Genomic DNA, 22,714 nt, shown 5'->3' on the forward strand with positions numbered 1-22,714 from the left:
TCGGCTGGAATTGATATTGATTACTGTGAATTTTGATGATGCGTATTACTTAGGTCTTCTATTTTATTGCTAACTCCTGGCTGCTTGTCTCTGTGCTATCTAAAAAGGTACTTGATAGGAGGCAGGGAGGTTCCTATTGATTAATAGAAACTGTCTGTTAGAACCAAGGTCTTGGTTACTCTCTTGCCCAGCCCGAGTAGTGAAAGAGCCTGTGATCCTCTCAAGAAGGTGCGCTTTTTTGGCCGGAGGCTGCAATATTGCAGAACTTCAAGGCTTGACATAAGTGTGGCCTTTTCATCTATTGAAATAATTTCATCCATTTGCAAGTTTAAAATCTCAAGGAGTGCGTGCAGTTAAGGAGGAAGTCTTAGCCAACCTCAGGGCTCCGAATACCGTGAAGAGGGGGGTTGACACACGCAGGCACATAAGTAGGATTTCCCAGATGGTGCACATCTAAGACCGTACAGAGGCCTGTGTGTTGAGAGAAGGGAGAAGTAACCCTACAACTTTAGTTTTGCTAGAGATGTTTCTGAGAGTCAGCAGGTTTTCCTGACAGCCTAATGAATGATTGATTGGCTTTCCATTATTAAGTCTTTTCCAGCCCATTAAAGTGAGTCTTTGTTTTGAGGACTCAGATGTGTTTAGACCCGATGGGTATAATCCATTCTATCTCAGAATCTAGACTTGGACATTGTGCCAAAGAGATTCACGAATGGAAGAGTGCTGTTGATAAATAACCAGTCACCATTTAGTGTGCAATTGATGAGCACAACGGTTCTGTGAACTATCCACTAAGTCACAGGGGTGGTTATATTTTCACGTGCACACCTTCAGTCTGAAGCAGGTGTCTTCACGAAGCAGCCCCTCCTGTGGTCGGGTGCAGGATGTGTTTGAGGGCCCTTGCGTGGCCGATGGGAAGCGCCCTGGACGGGATGTCCAGGAGGAACTCTGCAGCTCAGCGTGGCTTTCCACAAATCATGTGGTGTCTTTGCCCTGTTTCCTCCATGGGAAAAGGAAAATGGTAGGAGTACCTATTTCCAGCTGGCTTGGCAGGGGTGGGGGGGTGTGGAAAGAGATGGAGAAGGAAGAATTCTGGGTGAAGGAAAGGCGACAGGAAGGAGGATGAAGAGCGTGTGGCTGAGTGTGGAAGGGCATGGATGGTCCCACTGGACTGGAGCTGCTGAGATTTTGTCATGTGGCACTGACGACAGCTTCCTAATGACTTGTAGTCCTTGGATTCGCTCTGGCCAGGCGGTGGCTGAAGCTCCTGGGGTTGAGTTGATTCCCCGTCCCCCAGGATGTCTCCGAGTTCTTGCAGCTTGAAACCCCTGGTTTCTTAGTCTCCCACTTCTCACAAGCCTGTATGTCCGAGTCTGTTGTAATGGTGTCCCTGGTGAGGCTCGATAGTGTGGAGCAGTGTGAGAATTCTCCCTCAAATCCAGCTGGTGGCTGCTCCCTGGGGCACCTGGAATCGAGCCAACGGAGGAGGACCTTTGGTCAAGAGAGTGCCTTCCCTGTGCCACGTGCTCTCTCACCTCCTGCGTCTGCACCCTTTCCGTGGGCCGTGTGGGTGAAGTGAAAGCTGGAAGCGGGAAGGATTGTTGATCCGTTAGTGGCCAATGCGGTAACTACCACTGCAGCGAGGAGTGCGAGAACCGAGCTGCAGCGGCTGCGACGGGCGGCCAAAGCCCCGGGGCCGGCTGGGGCTGCTCTTCTGCTCTGTTCCCAACTGAAGGAGATGTCAGAGTTGTTAGAATCTAGGAAACTGAAGGTATGGTGGTTAGTGCTTCGAAGTTCACGGGTGTCCTCATTCTTGCAGTGGAGCCCAGGTCGAGACCCCTGACGGAGATGGCCGCATGAAATGGTTCACTCTTCCCAGTGGCCCGCGTCAGCAGGCACCGGCCTGGGCTGTGTACTTTTCTATCGTCCGGAGCTGACGGCTGTGCACCGGTGTTTAACTGTGCGGGTGTCAACGACGGAGATGTCGTTGATGAGATGCTGCTTTGGTTTCCGGGTGACTTACGAGAAGCCATCTGCCGGAGTACTGGAATTAAATGTACCGGCTTCTATTGTCTGCACCCAGGAAGGGTGGTTTAGGACTCTGTTAAGCCTCTTAAAGCTAATCTTTAAGTTCAGGGTTACGCTGTATTGGGCTAATATTGATAGAAGTAAGTTACAGGGCATTAGAACTGCTGCCAGTACCCGAACGTGTTTATATAGTGACCCGTTTCATTAAGCTGTCGCGTCTGTAGTGGCGGTTCTCAACCTTAGCAGGACTAATGTAGCAGAAAGGAGAATCACGTGTGGAATCCAATAAAAAGTGCCCACGGCCATAGGTGGTGACCCAGTTGGTTTGGTGTGGGATCCAGCTGAGGTAGTTTGGGAAGCTCTGCGGGTGTTTCTAGCGGTGTCAGGGTTAGTGAACAAATGCTGGTTCTTTGCAAAGTGTGGCCAAAGACCATGACTTGCCTGTTGGGATCTGACTGTCCTGAACTTTGCCTCTTCCCTGAACACCGTGCTTTCCCACCTTCTGCACAGCCTGATGCCTCTGCCTGGAATGGTCTCTGGGAACAGATCATGAAGGGCTTAGAAGGCTGAAGACGTTGACTGCATCCTTCAGGCCGTAGTGTCTCTTGCAGCAGTGCCGAGCAGGCCTAGACGCATTGGAATAAGTTTTTTAGAAATAGCATTCCAGCAGCAATGAGGGCAATGGATGGAATAGAATGAGCACCAGACCACCAGCTGGGGAGCTCTGGCTGGGTTCAGGAGAGAAGGGATGAGGAAGAGGAGCTGGGTCTAAAGGAGAGAAAGAATCAGGCAGTATAGCCAACTTTGCCTGATGGGGTAAGGGAGAGGAAGGAGTCAAGGGCCACTCCTAAGGTCCCTGCTGTTGAGCGTGGAGCACCAAACCGTCCACGCCAGGAAAGAAGCGGGGAGCTGGAGAGCTCTGGCTGGGACACGCAGGCCTCTGGAGCCCTCTGCAGCCTCCACGCCCACTCGTGCAGGCGGTGCTGGTGCCTGTGCGCGCCTCTCAGGAGCTCTGTCCCAGTGGCAGGTAGGGTCACCAGGGAAGATGAGATCACTTTAGAGGCAGCCTGGAGAAGCAGAGGAGATGCTGAAACGGACCTCCACTAGTGCCCTAAGTCTAAGAGATGAGTGAATAAAGCAATATCTATATAAAGTCCAAGCCCTTGTTTCTCACCATAGCTTGGCAGAGCATGTGTGCGGTGCAGAGAAGGAGAACGGGCTTTCGACTGGGCTACTCACGCCTCGCTTCACGTGCCAGCTGGACTCCTGAAAAGCTATGTAGCTGAATTACTAGAGTGTGTTCGTGTGTGCAGAAGCAGGTTCCCAGAACCAAATAGTTTGAAAAGGGATGCTGACTTGGCGCTAGAGGGTACAACTGTGTATCATAGTTCACCCCAGCTAATGACAACGTTTAACCAAAACAAGTTTATAAAGTATAAAATCGCAGAAAACACCTGCTTCTGGTGCTCCTCCTCCCCGAGTCCCTAGGTTTCAGAGTTCCCAAACGTTCGGCATTAGCAGGTGACTGTGGTTAATACGGAATGCATCGCCCAGCTCCACTGTGAGTGCAGGAGCAGCAAGAGGTCTCAGGGAGCCTCTCCCAGCCCCTTATTTTAAGAGCAAAGAAGTGGGCACATTCCCATTTGCACCGAGGAGCCCCTCACCGGTTTTCAGTCTCCCTCCGCACCTGCTTATCTGCCGGTGGGGGGTGGGGGCGCTTGGTAAGCTCCCCGAGGTTCTTTCTGTGGTCTGTCCCATTGGAGAGGAGCCCGCCTCTGTCGGCAACAGCCAGTGAGTGGAAGGGACGGATTCATTTTGCTGCTACCTGTATCATGCTACACCTCGGAGGTTTATAAATAGAACTTTGCCCTCCGAGGGCCGCTGTGAAACTGGAGTGGGGAAGTGATACTTGGATGTTAAATGCGCTAAGTACTTCTCCTACACTGTCAGAAGGTTCGATTTCATCTTTCCGAGGAGACACTTAGAACTCTTAACTGCTAAATACGAACTGAGCAGTTTCTCATGAATATTTATGACGGCCTTCCTGAATGACTTGGCTTGAGTTCTAGACAGCACCTGAGCGCACAGCCCTACCTGGTGGAGGGGAGGGTGTGGCGGTGTAAGAAATCCGTGCCTGATAGCAGAGGTGCCCAGGGATGCTCTTCCGCCCCCCTCCCTCTAGAAACCAGGGGTGCCTTGGGCTAATAGGACCCTTCGCACGGGTGTGTTCCCTCCAGGTGCGCAGGATGTTTGCCTTCCCACTTTGAGGTTCAGCTCTCTTGTTGGCAGGAGTGCTAGAATCTCTTGCTTGGAGCTTTTGGGGCCAGCCCCTTGTCGCAGCAGAGTGTCCTCTCCAGTGCCCCCCACCTCGGAGGAAGCCTTTAACCGTGGACTCAGAGTAGTCGTGTGGCTCTGCCTCGCCGTAATTTTCTCTATCCTTCCGGCCTAACTTAACCTCCAGGCAAACTTCTCTGTCCCCCGAGCCTTACTCTTAGCTCCACACCGAACCCAGTTTTGTTGCCCTAACCTGATTCTGTTCTCCACCTGACTTCACCTAATTTCTTCATTCTAGGGTTTTGATATCATTTTGTTTTAATAGAATTGTGTGCTTATAGCACTAAGCATTTATTGCTGCTTTGCATTTGAGCTTCTAAAGACAGTAAACCGTATTACTATTGTCATATTTTTAGTCAGCACTGCTTCTGAGAGTCATTTGAATTTTCTTAGCCTGTTTCCCAATTATTAACTCTGTACATGGAACTGATACAAGCCTTTGTTGAACAAAAGTTATTTTTTAAAGATTTTTATTTATTTTAGAGCGCGTGCACACGTGAGTGGGGGGAGGAACAGAGGGAGAGAGTCTCAAGCAGACTCTGTGCTGAGTGTGGAGCCTGACGTGGGGCTCGATCCCGTGACCCCGAGATCATGACCTGAGCCAAAACCAAGAGTTGGACACTTAACTGAGCCACCTCGCTGCCCAAACAAATTCTTAATTACAAATTTTTTGGATCCTCATTCTCTAATGTAGTTGTTTTTTTTTTTTTTTTTAAAGCTGTAGATGCTCTGTGTGGTGATGAGGGTGTTGAAAATATAATTAGAGACCCAACAGACAGGCAAGAAATAGATTGATTATCCCATTAGTAAACAGAATATAGTCTACGGACACCCAAATTTTTGGATGATTTGTCACTAGAGAAGGAAATGATGGAGGGGCTTAATGATGTGTTCAGAGACAGGGTGTCCTTCCTACTGTGCCTTAGCCAGGCTTCCCCTCTGTCCTGTTGGGCAATGGCACTGTGTCTGGGTGGTGGCAGGGGGCTTTACCACATGTCATTCCCACCTCTTTCTCAGGAAGAGCCTGAGTCAGGCCAGTAGTTGAACCTGAGACTCGATCTCCTGCAGTCCCCTTCCCATGAATGAGTATGAGAGGCTGAGCACAGGGCAGAGACCAGCAAATTTGGTTTTGTGGGCAGTAAATTGCACAACTCAAGGGGGCACCAGTGGCTGAGCGCAGCCTGTATGGACCACTATACTTGATGGTCCTTGGTGGGGCTCTGGTCTTCACACAGTCTGGGTGCTGGCCTGCCCGTCCAGGCCCCTGCATCCGAAGTCAGCCATCATGGGACTTACGTTCTGGTGGGAGAGACAAGGGTGAGGAGAACACTGAGTAGGTGAGTAAACTGTTAGGAAATTGTATGGTGAATGCTGTGAAGGCAAGGTAGTCAGGGAAGAGCTTCTGATGAAGCCTCGTTTCAGCTGAAGGCCTAAGCCAACTAGTGCTAAGGACGCCCGGTTCACATCTAATCTCTTATATTCAGGCTAGATTTGTGCTGGGGGGAATTCATTAAGGGATGCTTTCTTACACAAGGGGTGTAATGACAGCAACGTCCCAGCACAGCCCATTGGGAAGTCAGGCAGACAGGTGGAAGCCTATGTTTGAGTTTGGGCTTGGTTTCTCACTAGCTGAGAACTCTGGGCATATTTCTTGGCTTCTCTAAACTTTAGCTTTATCTTCTTTAAAGTGGTAAGACTGGCACCCAATAGTCTTATGAATCGTGAGCATGGGGTGCATGGCTAACAGTTTTGCATACCGCCCGAGCATGATGGAAATAGGCAGTAATTAATTGCACTGAAAAGCGGTAAAATGCAAGAGCCGCCAAAGGCAGAGTGTGATTGAGTACCAGGCATTAAGAGTTGGGAGATCACATAAAAGATTGAGCTAGAAAAGCTTCAGGCAGCTCTAAAGTAGGAGGGGACAAAGAAGCCCTGCGTGGCTTGGATGTAGCCAACGAAGGGGAGAGTGACCGCGATCAAGCTGGGCCCTCTGAGGGCAGAGGGTACCATTGGAGGGCTGAGAGCCGGGGAGAGAAGTGATCCAGTATTCGCGTACAGGAGGTCACGTGAGGAGGGCATGCTAGGGGATGTGGCAGTGGACGTCAGAAGGCTGTCCTTGTCATGCATGTCCGAGGTGGTGATGGCCAGGCCTGAGGTGTGCAGAGAAGGGGACGGACTGTATTAGGAGATAACATAATAGGACTTGCTAACGTGGAGCCTGGGGGAAAGTGAGGGACAAGGATTCCTAGGTTTGCGGCTATCGTGGGGGAGTGGAGGCTGGTGCCCCTTACACGGAGAAGGCACGGTAGGGGGGTGGGGACAGAGAGGCATGGGTGCCAGGAGCCCTGGGGATTCGAGGTTGAAGTGAGTGCTTGCCCTCCATGGTTTCTCAGTTCAGCGACTAGCGTGAGGACGGACTGTGGCTGCTAGAACACAGGGACCCGTGTGAGGACAGAGGTGACACACAGGTCCGTGGGTGGGGCACTTAGCATTGTCCGTCACAGCTCGGGTGGTTGCTCTGGAGCTGTTCGGAGGCTTCTCTCTGTCCGAGTCAGCTGGAACAGTGTCTCCCTGAGTATTCTGTGTACCTGTTGCTGACTGGGAGGCACAGGTGACTGACCAGTCATTCCCTGCAGGAAACCCAAACAAGATAACATCTCACCAGCGTTTCCTAAGGTTCCCACAGTTTTGGGCTGATCAACAGGGCTTTCCTTCAGTGGAGTAACGTCAGGTGCCTTAACAGCCATCTGCCTACACTGTCCTTTGCGGGGGCCCCCCTCCAAAACGGGGAGCGGGTGGGGATGGACCTGACTCAGAGAGCTCAAAACCCTGCAGTGGTTTGGTGGGAAATGTTTGCAGGAGGTGGTTTAGCAATAATTCTGCCTCTCAGGTAGCAAAGGAGGAGATCCAGTGTGAAATGGAGGAGCGTGTGTGTGTGTGTGTGTGTGTGTGTGTGTATGTGTATGTGTGGTCCGTGTTTAGCTGGAGGACAGCTAGGTGCCTTAGGGTCCTGTGCTCTTGCCCGAGGCACAGGCCTTCAAGGGACTTCCCCTGTCGGAGGTATTGCATCCTTCTCTGAAGACAGCCTGGACCTGATAACAGCTGGGTGTGAAAGCCCTTGGCCATTGTTTTCTTTTTCTAAAGGGAGTTTTCCACAGAACTTTGGAGAAAATAATCCATTGAAAAGCAAATTGGGCCAAGTTGCTAGGTCAGGCCTGTTTATAATTGGGCTGAATGGTTGGAGCTATATATGGATTACATTTTTGAAGGATATTGGGTAGAATTGCGTACTTAAAAACTTCTAACCCCAAACCAGCCCTAAATAACCGGAATTTGAAACAGAGTGGTTTCCCCCACCCACACTTCCTATTAGGACTTCGGTGGTGGAATCCTCCAGCGTCAGAGATGAGGTCCCAGTCACAACCTGTCCTCTAGAGCTAAAGAAACAGAGGCCCAAAGGGAAGGAATGACTGAAAGTCACACAGGAAAAATGACCAGGACTCATATCAACATAAGGTGGAATGCGACAGTGTCTTAAAAGTGGTACAAAGCCAATGATGTTGGGCTTTAGAACATGGGAAATAATGGCCTGCTGGGCCGCCTGAGGCAGGACGGAGTGGGCTCTGCATGGAGCAGGACTTCAGGAGAGAAGGTCCATGGTGAAGGTGAGGTCGGTTAGAGGGAAACCATACATGGCAGTGGTGGGAAAGTGTGCAGTGTCAGAAACTGACAAGTAGTCCAGTTTGGCTGAACTCCAATACCATCATCCCACAGAAAGTATAGAGATCATGTCCTGCAGTCTTGCAGCGAATCGGGGAGATGGTTATATGCTCTGCAACGTGGTGTGAAGGTTTACAAAGAGCTGACTGATGGCAGAACCAGGCCTCAGGCCAGATCCTTAGACTAAAAGCCCAGTGTTCTGTCTGTAGCACTGGTCTGCCACACTTGTGAAGGGTTTTAGTGTTAGGGGCGTGCATTGTAGAGGGTTTCAAATGCTCAGCTAAGGGGTTTGGACTTGATTCAACAAGCAATGAGCAGTTTGCTGTTTGGGGTGGGAGAAACCTGATGAGCGCTGTGCTTTTGCACAATCAGGCAGGAGTGTGAGGATGCATCAGAGGCCTGGGTACCTACCTCAAGGTGGCCACAAAGACCAGCAGGAGCTTAGTTGGGCCTCCCAGTCATGAGGGACTGGGCTGGGATAACCAAGGGTCAAATCATGAACGACCTTGTCCGAAGTCAGCTAGCTAATTACTGCAAATGAGGTTCAAGTTTGTTTTTAATGCCCATATTCTGGTTGCCAGTTGTTTGCGTTGGAAGCAACGCTAATATATGTAGAACAAGAGAGTGCTGTTGTCCGTCATCCCTGAGGCCAGCTTATGGGCCGGGACCAAATAGTGTATGTGTGCACCCATTGTGCACCTAGCCCAGCAGTGGATGAGGGATGGGAGTGGGCAGCATATGCAGAAGTGCAGGGGAGCTGCATAAAAATCTCCAACTAAAAATCTCTGAGAATGGTCTAAGGGAAGGGGTCAAAAGGTACTTGTTGGTCGAAGAAGAGGTGAATTTACCTGACTTTAGCCTACATGTCACATCACATCTAATATCTGTCAAGTTAGGCAGCAGTTAGCCCTACTGCCAATCCCCGCACTCTCTCATGCTCAAGAGCCTCGAATGTAAAGATTTGTTAAAACTTGGGGAGATTTGTAACTCTTGTCAATATCTTGGCCACGTGCATGCATTTTTATCAGCATCAGAAGTTGCCTCCGCATCCTGCCAGTCTTGTTTCCCCGCCTTGATTCCGTCTTTTGAGTTCCTGACACTTTGTTGTCACGTGAGCCGGTCCCCCTTCTTGAATTCCTGACCACTTACCCTTAGAACAGCCTGCTTGCTCCTCAGAATTTCTGCCTCTTGCAGGAGCTGCTGTCTGTCCTGAGCCCAGTGCCTGGCCTTACAGTCATTTCCCAGTGATGCACAGGGCAGTTCGACACTGCAGGTGAAAAGTGACGCGTGTCATGGGTCTGTGATGCCTCGTGTGTGCCAGCTGTACTGTGTTCCGTGTCTCCTCCCAGTCCAGTTTGCCATGTGTGCGCTGTTGCCGCGGGGAGCCAGGCAACACTCACCCCCTGCCCCCACTGCTCTGGTTCGCACTCTCCTAGCATCTATCTGTTGCTCCCAAAGAGCCTCCTTGAGTTCTTTGGACAGTCTCTGCCTCTCCTTCCCATGTGACCCTCTGCTGAGGGGTAAGACTCAGATGCCTCCTGTGCTCATTCATTGATTTTTGGTCGAATGTCGGGACCTGAGGCAAAACTTCAGACCTGGGGGTGTGGCTTCTGCAATTCACTTCTCTTTACTGTGGTTATGGTGCGTTTTCTGAAGCTGGGGTCAAGTGGAGGTCTGTTTCAGAGGTCCATGGGCCAGGGCTAGAGGTCATCCGGGAGGGTTGTGCTTCTCAGCCACTTTCTAGGGAGTTGATTATGAAGTATTGAGAGGAGAGGTGACACTTGTCATCCCCAGGGTCTGGTGGATATCCTATAAAATTAAAATGAGTGAACCTGGGAAATACAAGCATCATCCACAGGCTTCTAGAACTACAAGGGATCTCAGAAAGCTACTTCTTATTCCTCCAAATACTAGATAGGATTTACATCAGGTAATTGGTTGTAGAGCCAATTTGGAAGATCCATTGTTCCCCCCCCCCATCTTCTCAACAGTGTGCTCAGCCACCTGGATTTACTCCCATCCCTCCCCATCTGATGACAATGGATTGTGTGAGCTGAGACCACATCCCCCTTTGCTGACCTTGAACAATGGCCCTCGCTTAGGGTTACTTTAACCCAGTTACCACACCTGAGTCTGCCCTGTGCTCCCACCCCCAGCCCAGGTCTCTCCTATCTATCTAGTCCTCTTCTAGTTGACATCAGTGTCATCACGCTGCTTTCCTACTTCCTGGCTGCGGGCCCAGATCAGAAGCAGGGCCAGCATTCATTCCCCTGTGCTGATAAGCCACAGTCTACCTGTGTTGATAATTAGCAAGGTGGGGCAGGCAACCTGTGGTGGCTTCTCTGTTCTGCTATGGCCTGCTCTGCCGAGGAAGCCCCAGGAGCTGGTGTAAGTAGTAGTGGGCCGGTGCCAGGAGGCCTGTGTTACAAACCCACTTCCACGCTCCTAGGCTTACCCATCTGGAAAGGGGGAGATTGCTGGTTAATCCCTAGAAGCATGTATTTAATGCCGTGCACTGTTAGAGGGGCTGAGATTGAGAGCAGAGTGCCTGCCTTCCTGCGAGCGGGATGTAGGTGCCTGACTATAGCCCTTCCAAGCAGTTCATTTGCCAAATCTGTGGCCCACACATTTGTTCTCGCCCCATGCTTGAACACACCTGTTCCTTGGAGATCTGATGGGCTGCTCTCTGCATTACCTGTGTGTCATTCTGCTCTTTTAAACGGGTGAATATAGATGCGTCTGTATCTGGTACAGAGTGTCTTCTTTCTGCCTTCCATTTAGTCTTACTGAAATCCCTCTTACTGCAGCTGATAGCTGTTCTATCTAATTTCTGATAAACTTGAAGCAAGATCAGTCTGGTGGTTAATAGCATCCCTTGTATGATACGTATATATGAACAAGAAATTCGAAACTCTATCTACAGGGATGCTAGGCTCAAACACGAGAGGAAAAGATCCTTGTGTTTGAAAAATTGTAACTTATGCAGTGGCACAAGATGGGCATACCACAGAATCAAAGGTGAGAATATGTACCTGGAAGGGCGTCTATGTAAATTCTCAGGATGTACGTGTGTGTGTATATAGCACGGGTTCGGGGTGCTACATCCAGGGAGGAAGTGTCATCACGACCAACTGGCCACATCGCCCTTCCTGAGGGCCCTTAGGAAGGGTGTGTGCCCTTTGTAAGCCCTTTTCTTGAACTCTCCTTTCTCCGGCTTGCAGATCTTAGGCAAGAATGTGTTCAGACTATCTGAACACTGTTCCTCGTGTTTATCCTTCAAAGAAGATGAGATGATCTTGATGGAGCTCAAGTCCAAGGCAACAGAGCCTTTCCACAGCCAGCCACTGACCAGAGCTTTTTCCCTTCCAGAGATGAGAAGAACCAGTCCATCATAGTCAGCGGGGAGTCTGGAGCCGGCAAGACCGTGTCAGCCAAGTACGCCATGCGCTACTTTGCCACGGTGGGCGGCTCAGCCAGTGACACCAACATCGAAGAGAAGGTCCTGGCGTCCAGTCCCATCATGGAGGTAAAGCCTTCCAAACATACTTGGTCTTTCTGGCTAGAGTTCCTTCCTCCCGCAGCCAGACTGCTGGGCGGCCAGCCTCGTGCGGTTGCCCCTAGAGTCTCTGAAGTGGCTCACATGGTCCGCAGTCATGCCTTTCTCCTGGTGAGGAGAAAATGCCCAAGGTGCCCCTAAGACCACAGATTTGGGTGTCATGCCACCTGGTAGCATCCTTCAGGTCTCAGTACCGAGTGGCATGTCCTCTTCATGTCATCCTCGTCCCTGGGCTCTGCTGAATGCTCTAGTGAGTGTCCTTCCGTCCTGCTTCCACCTCTGCTGCCATCGTGTGTCCGCGAAGCCCTGCTTCACCCAAACCATCCGGGGCTTTGAAGGCCTGCTGGGTCAGGAGGGCAATTTGCATGGGCGTGGGAGGCTAGGTAGATTTGAACATTTTGTCTTGGGCGGGGGAGGTAGAGCGGAAGCTCTGTGGTAACACAGAATCTGTTGACCCTCAGGAAGCAGTTCCCGGGGACGGCAGGAACGGCCAGGGCATTCGTTGTCTGTACCTCGAGCCCCAGCCCCAGAGCGGTCAGTACAGGTACAGGGCCAGAGAGATTTCCTAAAACTTTGATCTTGCTGTGACTCCCCATGTTTTAGGGTCAGAACTCCATTTCTCTTTGTCTCTCTCTTCCCTCCATAAAAGCTTAATTCTGATCAAGCAGATCGAGGTGGTCCCTGGGCCAGCTTTGATTTCCTGCCTCTGAAGTGGACGCTCTCGATTATTGTCTGGGTTACGGTCTGGTGGGAATCGGACCCCTGCCAGCCCAGGGCAGCTCCTTTGTTTCAGGAAGAAGAAATTGAGTCGAGGCCAAAAGCTGCCAAGATAGTCTCAGATGTCTCTGCAGTGCCTTGAACCGCATCGATTAAGACCCAAGTCAACAAGGTGGTTAGTCTGTCAGACTGTTTTGAAGCTGAGGGAAACCAGAACCTGCCTGGACCTTCCTAGATCCCCTCTCCCCCGCCCCCTTCCTTTACCAAGTGCATGACCGAATACTGAGTCTCAGTTCCTAGGAATTCATTGCTTTGGCAGGTATAATCTGCCTCCACGATTGGCTGATCTGGAGAGCTTTGATTCTCTGTTGACTAACAGGACACAACAAATGCATTAACAATTCAACAAAAGCAAGTTTCCATATTTGTTCTTACATGGATTGGAAAATGGTCAGTACAGTTGGAGGCATTTTTACCAAAAAGATGGGAACAAAAAGACTTCTATTCTCTTACAATGGCTCTTAAACTTGAGAGGATCGGAATCACCTGGAGGGCTTTTTAAACCAGATTGCTGGGCCCTACCCCCCCCCCCCCCGAGTTTCTGATTCAGAAGGTCTTGGTAGGGGCCCCCCTGAATTTGCCTTTCTGCAGCCTGCTGATAATTGCTCCACATTTGGGTCTGTTTCCTTACAGCTTTTTCACTGAATATAATAAGCCTTATCTCCATATCATTGAGCTTTTTTATGAACTGCCTTACTGGCTGCAAGCATATTAATACTGTCAGACCTGCAACTTGTTCGTAGCTGGTTTGTTCTTGGCATGTGTTCTAAGCCGAAGGTGGGGGCCTGGAAATGGCCTCAATTCAGAATGAGATGGTGGACCGTGGCCTGGCCTCCCCGGGGCCGTTACGCACTTAAATCGAAGCAGCTAAGATTGCTCTCTAGGATTACCATCATCTTTCATCTCAAATGTGAGTGAAGCCAGGCTTCAGCCTCTCCTTTGCCTCTGAGTTTCAAAACTCAGGTCATTTTTTTTTTTTTTAAGATTTTATTTATTTATTTGACAGAGACAGCCAGCGAGAGAGGGAACACAAGCAGGGGGAGTGGGAGAGGAAGAAGCAGGCTCCCAGCGGAGGAGCCCGATGTGGGGCTCAATCCCAAGACCCTGGGATCACGCCCTGAGCCGAAGGCAGACACTTAACGACTGCACCATCCAGGCGCCCCTCAGGTCATTTTTTAAGGTAGTAAGTTTTCAAAGACCCAGAGTGCTGCCTCTTTTAGAAGTAGGGGAGGTAATTCTTCGGGGCAAAACAGAGATGGGAAGAAACCTGTTACATCTCTGTTTCCTGGGCAAACTAATTTTAGTCAAGATGAGAATTTAATGAAGGTAGATCACCACATTATTAAACATGTACAAGACAAGGAAGTTTTTTTAAATTGATTTATTGTGGTTAAACATACATAAAATTTACCATGTTCACGATTTTAAATGAACAATTTGAGTGGTATTAAGTACATTCACAGTATTAGGCAACCATCACCACCATCCATTTCTAGAACTCTTTAATCATCGCAAACTGTACCCATTAAAGAATGCCTTTTTTTCCCTGCCAGACCCTTGTAACCTCCATTCTACTTTTTTTTTTTTCAAGATTTTATTTATTTGACAGGGAGAAAGAGAGCCTGAAAAGGGGGGAGGGGGAGAAAGGGAGGGAGAAGCAGGCTCCCTGCTGAGCAAGGAGCCCGATGTGGGACTTGATCCTAGGACTCTGGGATCATGACCCAGGCTGAAGGCAGATGCTTAACCGATTGAGCCACTCAGGCGTCCCTCTATTCTACTTTGTCTCCACAGATTTGTTCTAGGCACCTCATATAAGTGGAATCATACAATATTCTTTTGTGTCTGGCTTACTGTTTTCAAGGTTCATCCGTGTTGTAGAATGTAGGAGTACCCTCTTCTTTTTCACGGCTGGACGGTACTTTATTGTGTGGAGAATACCACATTTTGTTAGTCCACCCCTCTGCTGATCTACTTGGAATCCATCTCTTGGCTGATATGAATAATGCCACTGAACAATGGCATACAAGCATCCACCTCCCTGCTTTGGGAATGGTTTTTAAATGCTAGGGGTCTAAAACGACCTCACATTTTCAGTGTTTATGTCCTGAACGGCTGGTGCACTGCTGGGGATGCAGGGTACTTTGGCATGGGAGAGCAACACGCACACCCCAAAACACACAAGATGGGGCTCAGTCGCCAAGGTCTAAAGGAGTGTACGCACGGAGCAGCCTCCTCACGCGAGATGTCATGTCAATAAGTGGTGCGGTGGTTTGGGCTCGCAATGTTAAATTTCTGCCTTGTGCAAATTGCTACTTTGGAAACTGTATGGGTAATTCCCTAGGGCTCATTCTGTCAACTGACAGGATTTGGTCATCATGGAGACTGTCCCTTGAATTTTTAAGCGTTCTATTAGAAATCTTGGAGAGAAACATGGAAAAGAAGAATTGTGGACAGGAAGGACTGGGCAGGTGCGAATGTGTTGCTGGGCCGAGAAAGCGCAGCTTCTGCAGTGCTAAGACCTGGCTCTTCACGAGTTTGGGGTCTAGGTCGGCCCTGGCGTCAGGAAGCCCAGTCACAGGATGGCACCTCCCGACCAGGCAGTCAGCTATGCTCCTGCGCCGTCTCATTATTTCTGTTTCTGCAGCCTGGCAACTGCAGCCGCCTCCTGGGGAGACAGAGTCGAGGACGGTCAGAGGCAGTGGGATCCCCAGCGAGCAGCGCTAAGTGGCAGTGGTTTGAATTAAAGGCGACTTGAGGGTGGATTGGGATGATTTATTCTCTGCGCCAGGGCTCTCTGACCCCGCTTGCTGTAAGCTTGCCAGCATCCTGGGAGTGATTTGTTCACAAGTCTGCACTGATTAAAAGGATATTGGTAATCAAGAGACTGTTAGAGCAGGGGCAGAACCAAGTCCAGGCCAGATGGGTCACGTGGCTTCTTGGGGGTGACCAGAGTCTGCACCGCACAAGTCCAGGGCCAGAGACTGTCCCCAGCCCGGGAAAAAGAGGAGACTGGGGGTACAGTGCGCAAAGGCAATCTAAACTAAGACTGGTTACTATGTAATTTGGAGGATTTAACTTTTTTGCTTTTAAGAAAAGACACTATTAACCTGTTCATACAAGAGTCTGTGCCCAGAATAACTTACTGGGCACATCTCTTGTCTCGTGTGCCAACACACTGGCCACTGCACACACTCACGTGCCCTGTCCCTTGACCCAGGCCATGTCAGTAACTAGAACCCTTCCCCCTCTGCACTAGAGAAACTCCATTCACCCTTTAAGACCCCTGTCAATTTACACTCCTTCAAGCCATTCCTGTCGTGCTGGGCGTGGCTAGTTGCTCCTTTCTCTGTGCTTCCACATATTGATGTGTCCCTCATTGTTGTATAGTCCTAATTATACTGAAATTATTCCAATCCATTTGCTCTTCCTATGTATTTGCATATGCATAAACAACAAAAAAGGTGGTTCTCTTATGTCCTATGTGAATGGTAGCATATTTTGTCATTTTACAACTTTTGTACTCAACGTCTTTTTAAACTATCCACGATTCATGTTCTAGTTTACTTATACCTGCTTTGTAATATCCCATTGTGTGAATACACTCATCCGTTCCCCTACTGGTGGGCATTTAGGATGGATTTCTTTTTCTCTCTCTTTTTTTTAATTACTAAATACAAGCTGCACCAAACATTCTTGTGCTTACTCACATATACACTTATGTATTTTTCCAGGTAATATCTAGAAGTAGAGTTGCTACACTGTTAGGTGCGTGTGTATTCAGTTTTACTAGATAGGCCCGGTGACTTTTCAGAACGATTGTTCCGGTTCCCATTTGAGCCAGCAACGTAGGAGAGTTCCTTTGTCCTCACATCCTCCTCATTTTGTAGTGTCCGAGTTCTTAGTTACAGCCCCTCTGGACTGCCATTTTAGTCTATGGTTTTCTGATGTCCAGTGAGGTTATCTTTTTTTAATGCTATTGGTCATATGAGTTTCTGCTGTGAATTTCCTGTTCATACTGTTTGCTTATTTTCCACTTTGTGACCACTTGCATCATTTCTGCTTTTTTTTCTTGGTCTGTGGGACTCAGTGAAGGTTAAAACCTGTTTTTCTTTTCTCATCTACAATAACTCATCAAAACGTTTCCTGAGTCTGTGGCCACGTACCAAAAAAAAAATCTAGCAAGTGTTTAAAAGACGAAGAACTGCACGTGAGTCCTTTATACATAGGAGTTGGGAGTCCTGGGGTAGAGTTGATGGATTGGGTAGTAATAACCTCTTCTCTTTGTGGGTGCCATACATACTTTTAAAGTACTTTTAGATCTGTTGCTTCTCAAAGCAGCCTAGGGAGGTAAGGAGGATAGACCTTTCGACTGTGATCTTTGACCTTGGGTGAGCTTTCCCTTAAGCTGTCACAAGGAGTGGTGTCAGGTATGGCAAAGACTCTTGTTGCTATTTTATGAATTATGGAATGTGAATATCTTGAAGTTTTTATATTGAAATGTATTTGTTGAAACTATAGATGGTTTTTGAGAATGTTCCACAAACTGGACTTTGCTGATTGTATCTTCACCATGTTGATAATGTGTTCCCTTGCCCTTTGTGTTTCCTGTAAAAGGGCAGTAAAATTCAGAAGCTTGATTAAGGTTGGATTTTTGGCACACGTTTGGGAGATCACAGCAGGTGTACTTGGATGGGGAGTGGATGTGTAGAGCACAGGTTCTCCCAGACTGAACAGCTTCTGTAGTGCAGAGCTGGGCTTAGGTTTCTGTAAGCAAATGGTTGCATGACTCAAGGCCTCACCTGATTCATCTCAAAAATTGGAATGGGACATTTTCATGAGTATTTATTATTGTGATCTTTTAAACAGCAGGGATTTGCTTTCAGCTGCTCTGTTTGCCTTGTTAATAACAGATGCCAGCTGGGCCTTATGTTGTTTTGGGATGTCAGGAATCACCAGTAGCTCTGTGGCTCGGATTTGGCTGAGAAGGGGTAGAGGGTCCATCTGGATTTTGGATTTTTTTTCAACCTCTGTGTCCCTTAAATTTCGTAGACAACTGAAAATGTATAGTAGATATTTTCCCAGTGTTTTAACCACCTAAAAATGTAAATGTGAAAGGGATTAAAATACTAATATATTCATTACTGATACATTAGTAATGGGATGTTTTGTAGAAAGTGAGTAATCATTGCCAGGCCATTTAGTCCCTCAGTTTTGAAATTCTTGCCGGGTGTTTTGAACTCTGCCCCTACAGCTGCATGAGAAATGGTATCCAGAGGGTGAGGTCTTCCTGATATGATCTAGTGTTGAGGTATAGAGGGGTTAATGTTGATCTTTGGTCTCTTTCTCAGAAATATAATTAATCAGTTGGGAATGACGTATGACTGCTTAGTTGTGGAGATCTGGTCAAAGCACAGGAAAGTTTGCTTTTCTCACCAAAAAGTTCAGAGCTCTCAGATACTGGTGTTGGTTTAGTAGTCAAGTGTGTCAGAGTGGTGAGCTCTGTGATTCTCCAGACCTTTCCTTCAGGTCCCAAGGTGACTGCTACAGCTGTAGCCATCACCACACAGGTTCCAGTTAGAATCGCTGGAAGGAGTCCACCAGTCAACTCCTTACTCTCACCGGCCATCCTTAGGAGCAAAGGAGGCAGGAAATGAAGTTTTGTTTTTAGCTCTGCTCGTTGTCATCTCAGCAGCAGGGGAGGTTCTGTAAGGAAGAGGGGAGAGAGGACAAGGAGCTGCTGCCACACACATACCACCTAGAAATCAAGGAAGCCTTCCTTGCTTTGCACACCTCTTGTGTGTTCCGTGCAGGCCATCGGAAATGCCAAAACCACTCGCAATGACAACAGCAGCCGATTCGGAAAGTACATTCAGATTGGCTTTGATAAGAGGTACCACATCATTGGGGCCAACATGAGGACCTATCTGCTGGAGAAGTCCAGAGTGGTCTTTCAGGTGAGCGGTACGAGTTGGGCCTTTTGGTACTTTTTCCCCCACGAGTGATGCTCACTTGCTTCCTGAGCCACTTCCTGTGCCCGGAGAGCATCTCCTCTTTTGGACCTGGAACTGGGTACACTTGTTCTTTGGGTTTTCTTTCATTACATCAGAAAGTAATCATGCAAATGCTGTAGGCATCGGGCCTGAGAAATCTTCTGCCTAGTATTGTTTTGAAGTGCGTATTGTTTTTAGATTCAATCAACAAGCCTAATGAGTGCTTGTTACATACCAGCCGTGTGCTCGATACCAGAGATACAGGGAAGAAGAAGAAGATAGTCCTGTTCCTCATGGATTTGAGAGTCTTAGCATTAGGGGAATGTTGTGGGCTTTAGCTTCTCCAAGAACCTTCTTATTCTGTAGGTTATATTTAAACAAAACCCAAAAGGCACATTACTTAGACATCTACTTAGCCTGAAAACAGTCCTCCCCCAGCCCCCTTTCAGTGTCCCATCCCTGACCTGAGATGGCGCACGTCCTGGTGTGAGGCGGCCGCACACTTCCTACCCGGGCATTCAGCTGCCTTCAGAGGGGACATCCCAAACAGCCTCGGCTGCTTCTCAGAGACGCCTGTCTGCATGCTGATGCTTAACAAACCTCTAGTGGATTTCTTAACCAGCTTTATTCATGTTTCCCTTTTTCTGTCCAGGCTCTCCACACCCCCCACCAATTTTGGTTTGACAGCCCCACATCCTTACCTCATGGCAGCAAAGTAAACAGCCCGCTGTGCTGGGTGCAGGTCAGAGCTGCTGGTGGCTGTGGCCAGAGCTCCCCTGAACACCCCCTGAGCCTGCCTCTTCCTTTGCTCAGGCCTCCCGAAGCCCCCACCCCCCAACACCACCACTCTGCCAATTTAAGGCAGTTGTAGCCCGAATGTCCACTGTAAGTCCTGCCCCCCTCTTTAGACCTTTAATGACTGTCCCAGCCTGGCATGATGGGCAAGGGCAGAGCTCTGACTCAGTTCCAAGCTTCCCAGAGGAGAAAGGGAGCCTAGCGCAGGCAAGTTACAGTCTGTGCAACGTGAGCCAGGCTGCACGGGTACCCGAAGAAGTGTGTGTTGGTGTCGACCAACCGACCACTGTGGAAGAGAGGGGATCCTCTGTGTGGGAGAAAAGGAAAACAGGTGAGAGGTAAAAATCCTCAGGCTCGAAGAAGGAACATAACTGTGAATGGAACGTCTGGAGGTGGGAGTTGAAGGTGGTGGAGCCATGAGGGAAGACGTGAGCACAAGTCTTGACCTCTGTCACTTACAGGACTCTGGGATGAGAGCGAGTGAGGGAATGATTGCGGGGGTCACTGCCCTAAAACTGTTCAACTTGTTTCCTCCTCCAGGCAGACGATGAGCGGAATTACCACATCTTCTACCAGCTCTGTGCTGCCGCCAGTCTTCCGGAATTCAAAGAGCTTGCACTAAGTACGGAAACGTGTGTGCACGCGTGTGTGCCTGTCCTCGGGGTGGGGGCTGGGGGGTGGGCTCCGTGGCGGAGCCCTCCATTCTGGGTTCTTGTTCCAGTTCTGCCTCCCTTGTGGGCCTGTCCCACCCCCACCCCCCCAGACCTCCTTGAGTGTCTGTACGTGATCCGCAAACTCGGGTAGTTGTCCCAGGCTGCCCGCCACAGAAATCCGTTTGAGCGGGGAACAGGCAGGGGTAGAACAGTGGTTTGCCGAGCACACAAGAATTTCCATGCATTATTTTGAAAAATGATTCCACTTTAGACCACATAAAAAGCATGTTCCCACCATGAGGATCTAGAAATTTAGCTAATGCACATCATGTCATTGTGGCCAGTGCGTTTTAAGTCTTATTTAAAGGTGGAGATGAAGGAGGGAGTAAGAGGCTGGGGCAGGATGAAGATGGCTGAACGGGAGGGAAGGTGGGCTGAGCCTTAGGCCCCAGTGCGCTCTGATTCCTCCGGAGCAGGTGGGGCGCTGTGGCCTCCAGTGGTGCATGCGGGGGGAGGGGGGGGGATGGAGAGACCGAAAGTGCTGCTCAACCAAGTCACCTGTCTCATGTAGCTGTGAGAAAAAAAGACAGCCTTTCAGTGGGTCTGAATCACGCTTCCCGTCTGCTAATGCTGTTTGCTGAGGGCTGTGGGCAAGTTCAGTTTGCGTGGAGACTGTTGACGTGGAGCTGGGGCCAAGCAAGGGAAGCAAGCAGGCTTTAGTCCTTCAGATCACTGATGGAGGGCCTCTCCTTGCGGCCCGGGGCCTTCCCTCTTCCGTGTACCGCGACCTGGTAAGGAATATTGATGGACTCCTGGCCCCGAGGCCTCAGAGCCATCTTCCGACTGAGGTGTGTGATGTCGCAAGCCTGGGGGCCCCTATCGCATCCCGTGTTTCCAAGCATCCTGTCTCTGGCCTGCCGTCTGGATTTTAGGGGACGTGGGGAGGTTCAGTACTGGCAGGTGGTATGAAGAGCTGGGTGTCTAGACACAGATTGGTTGGCACTTGTGCATCTGTGAGAGAAACCGACTCCTGAGGCTGTCCATGACCCAAATCCTAGCTGTCTTCAGGGCCGAGCCCCAGGTCCACCTCTGACAGCCCCAGCCTGTGCTGCTCGTAGCTGACACATACCAGCTAGTTCGAACCTTAGTCTGCCCCCTAACCCTCTGCTTTACTTGCTTGTGAATTCCTGCCGCATTTGGTGCCTCGGTCATCGAGTTTAGCATTGGGTCCTTTGTTTGCTGAACCCTGCACAGGCAGTGTTAGGCACCGGGGATGGAGCGCTGAATGCAACCGTTGTGGCCCTGCCCTCGCTTAGCTAATGGTCCGTTACAGGACAAGGTGAAAGGGAATGCTGAGCGAAGCATAGCTGAGGTGGGTCAAAAGGTTCCCAGGGGACGTAAATTGAGAAGCAGAGGAGGAAAGCCCGGGAGGGCATATTCTGGTTTCCTGCTGTACTCTATTCAGTGTTGGCAAGTCTGCATCTCCCCCAGTGAAGCTGAAAACTCCTTGGGAGTGACGGGTACAAGCCTTGTTTGATGCGTCCCTCCCTGAGCTGGCACCTTGGGCTCTGATGGTGGTTTATGGCCACAAGGGACCAGGAATACAGGCCACACTAAGGGCCTTGGCCATCCTCCTCTCTGCTTCCCAGAGCCGGGGACATGGGCCCAGCTAGACTTTTCAGAGCCAGCCTGCAGGGGATGAAAATTTTTTCTAAGGTCATTTGTATAGAAAAATGAACAAGTACTGGCAAGATCCTTTGTATTTGGACTATTTTATCCCAAACGTAACTTTAAGGATGTTGCAGGGGGGTGGGGGGGATATCCTCTTTTTTTTTTTTTTTTTTTTGCACTTACGCTAGTGCTTTGAACTTTAAAAAAAAAAAAAAAAAAAAAAAAAGTAGCCTTTCCTTCTTCCACATTGCAGCAAGGTGCCAGACTCCTTGGGCCCCCATCTGGAGTAGTTGGAAACTACCCAATTTGATCAATTTCTTGCATTGTCCCTTCAAGAACATCTTAGAAAGTGAAGAGGGGTTGATGAGCTCTTGCTCTTGGGGTGAGGCTGTGTTTGGCCACGTGGGTGCTTGGCTGTGAGCTCTGAAGCCTTCTAGTTCCACGGTAACCCTGGTTGTGTGGTTGGAAACATGAAGTAAACGGAGGACTAGCCAGTGGTTCCTAGTGGATAGACTGCCTTGCTTCCTTCTCCCTTTTCTTCACCTAGAACACAGTCCTCAAGTGTGCAGAAGTCTCTGCAGGACCCTTTGGCCCAGCAACGGCTTTGTGCCCTTGAGAGTGGAGGAACGCTCCATCCGTACTTCTGTACTTCCGGCCATCCGTACTGCCCTCTGGCCTGTTGATGGTGGTCTGTTGAATTCAAACGACTCCAGGATGAGATTTCAAACAAACAAACAAAAACCCAGCAACAATACTCCCACGAATCATTGGTCAAAGTGTGACTAAATAATGGTAAAAAGAGGTGTAATGGGCTTTTATTTCCTTACGGTCGTTAGGTAAGAAGGAGTAAATTCTGTATTTTTTCACTTCCATTAATGTGTTGATGGTCTTCTGAACAGCCTCTCTTGCTTTGCCCAGTTAGAGCATAGCCTCCCAGGTGAAGTGCCCACCCGCAGCCGGGCCCCCTGATGGTCCCCGGCTCTCAGCACTGGGCTCATGCCGCCTCTGTGGGCTGTACATAGTCCGATCTGGGCACTCCATGTATGGTGTCTATCTGGTGAGCCAGTTACTAGGGGATTTTGTGGCATATTTCTCCTTGGAAACGCGAAAAAAAGAGCCAGACTGGAGGATGAGAGCTGTTGGTCTGGGATGGGGTGGTGAGTGCTGGCTTCACGGGCTGGAAAGGAGAA

The 22,714-nt window shown here is 49.4% G+C and overlaps 1 protein-coding gene across 2 annotated transcripts in view; it reads left to right on the forward strand.

Annotated features, from left to right (window-relative positions):
• MYO5B (myosin VB) overlaps positions 1-22,714 on the forward strand; it is a 345,182-nt gene that overhangs the window by 184,990 nt on the left and 137,478 nt on the right. For both annotated transcript variants that reach the window (XM_026496295.4, XM_026496293.4), the window contains exons 5-7: positions 11,452-11,608; positions 18,226-18,369; positions 19,741-19,822. In XM_026496295.4, coding sequence (XP_026352080.3) covers positions 11,452-11,608; positions 18,226-18,369; positions 19,741-19,822 — 383 coding nt within the window. The remainder of the gene's footprint in view (positions 1-11,451; positions 11,609-18,225; positions 18,370-19,740; positions 19,823-22,714) is intronic.

This window comes from Ursus arctos, unplaced genomic scaffold, assembly GCF_023065955.2.
Source record: "Ursus arctos isolate Adak ecotype North America unplaced genomic scaffold, UrsArc2.0 scaffold_17, whole genome shotgun sequence".
Lineage (NCBI taxonomy): Eukaryota > Metazoa > Chordata > Mammalia > Carnivora > Ursidae > Ursus > Ursus arctos.